Consider the following 1,480-nt stretch of genomic DNA (forward strand, 5'->3'; position numbering starts at 1 on the left):
AAACCTGCCTGCTGACCTGCCCAGGGCAGAGAAGAGACTACTCCCACCTGGAAAGACTTAAGAGTTTCTAATGAGAGCCTGGAAGGGCTGAAGATGTCACTTCTAAGAATGCATGGGGTGGGATAAATTCAGTTTGCGTCTGTATTTTAGAGAGTATCTTCCTGACCTAACATGGTGTCCTCCCTCTCCCCAGCAGGGATGATTCTAGGAAAATCTACAGTGGAACCCTTGAGCAGATGAGAGGGAAAATGATGGAGGGTGCCCCTGCAATATTGCAGCAGCCATGAGATGGTGTGACAGATGGGGGATCCTGCCTGTTGACTGATAGATTAAGAATAAGTCTTGTCATCACAAGCAATGACTAACAAACAGTCAATATGTAGACATCAGGTTGTGTTTTATTACACAAGTCATCAGGATCTTATTTATGTACTGATATACAGAGACATTTTTTGTTGGAACAACAGATACATTTAACATCAGTCATTAATCATGAGTACCAAGATCACTTTCTTCCAAACTGAGGCAAAGGTGGTGGCACCTTAATGTCTTGACCTTTTTCCAGCTTCTTCTCACAGTCAATCAGATAACTGACTCCATCAATGACTATCTGGACAAGCTCCACCTTAAATAACAAAAGCAACATTTATATAGATAACACTCTTAAATGAGAGGGGAAGGCTGACGGGTCCTGGCAGAAGAGTTAGTAGCCCCAGACAGAGCTGGGACATGGCATAAAAGGGAAGCGGAGCCAGGATGGTTGTGGTAGAGAAGCACTGGCTACAAGCATAACTTGACCCAGAAGGTTACCTTCATCTCTCCACCTCCGTGAGTACGCTGCCCCTTGACCCACTCTTCTCATGGAAAATTTCTACACAATTTGGTAGATAATATTTCTAAGGGTGTTGTGAACTAGCATAAAAAGAATGGTGATAAAGAGTGGAATTGTAAAGGATAATAAAGATTTTTATCTCTTCTGTAGAGTTCAATAACATGATTTAAAAAAAAAAGTCTCCAGGAAGACTATTAGGGCCAAATTCTATTCTACCTAATAGGTGTTTAAGCGTACTTAGGCAGCTAAGTGTTATCCTATTCAACCCTGCTTGAATCCCTGAAAAGCTATTAATACAAAAGGTGGGTGTGCCTTCCTCCTCCTCCCTGCTTTTTTCTGGTGTGTAAGATGACGGTGATATATTAATGGATTTTCAACTGCTCAAGCAGGGTGGTACAGGATTGCTATTAGGCACCTACTTCCACTTAGACATCCAATAAGTAGAATAGGATCTGGCCTTTACTTTTTTTACATATTCATCTTTAGTGGAATATCCTTTTGGTTCCATCCCTATCAAATTCTGTAGGACTTTCTATAACAGACTTCACTTCTGCTTAGCCTCAAAAAATACAAAGCTGAACCAAAATTGGCAATTTGCTCATTTTCCAGTTTATTTTCTCCTTCCTGTTGAATGATGACTGTTTGTTC

At 40.9% G+C, this 1,480-nt stretch overlaps 1 protein-coding gene across 1 annotated transcript in view; it reads right to left on the bottom strand.

Moving 5' to 3' along the window:
* Positions 1-380: 380 nt before the first annotated feature.
* CKMT2 (creatine kinase, mitochondrial 2) overlaps positions 381-1,480 on the bottom strand; it is a 49,661-nt gene continuing 48,561 nt past the window's right edge. The window contains exon 10 of the mRNA XM_019516938.1: positions 381-625. Within this exon, the coding sequence (XP_019372483.1) occupies positions 506-625 (120 nt within the window). The 3' untranslated portion in view covers positions 381-505. The remainder of the gene's footprint in view (positions 626-1,480) is intronic.

The sequence above is a fragment of the Gavialis gangeticus genome, unplaced genomic scaffold, assembly GCF_001723915.1.
Source record: "Gavialis gangeticus isolate Ggan-Ray unplaced genomic scaffold, GavGan_comp1, whole genome shotgun sequence".
Lineage (NCBI taxonomy): Eukaryota > Metazoa > Chordata > Crocodylia > Gavialidae > Gavialis > Gavialis gangeticus.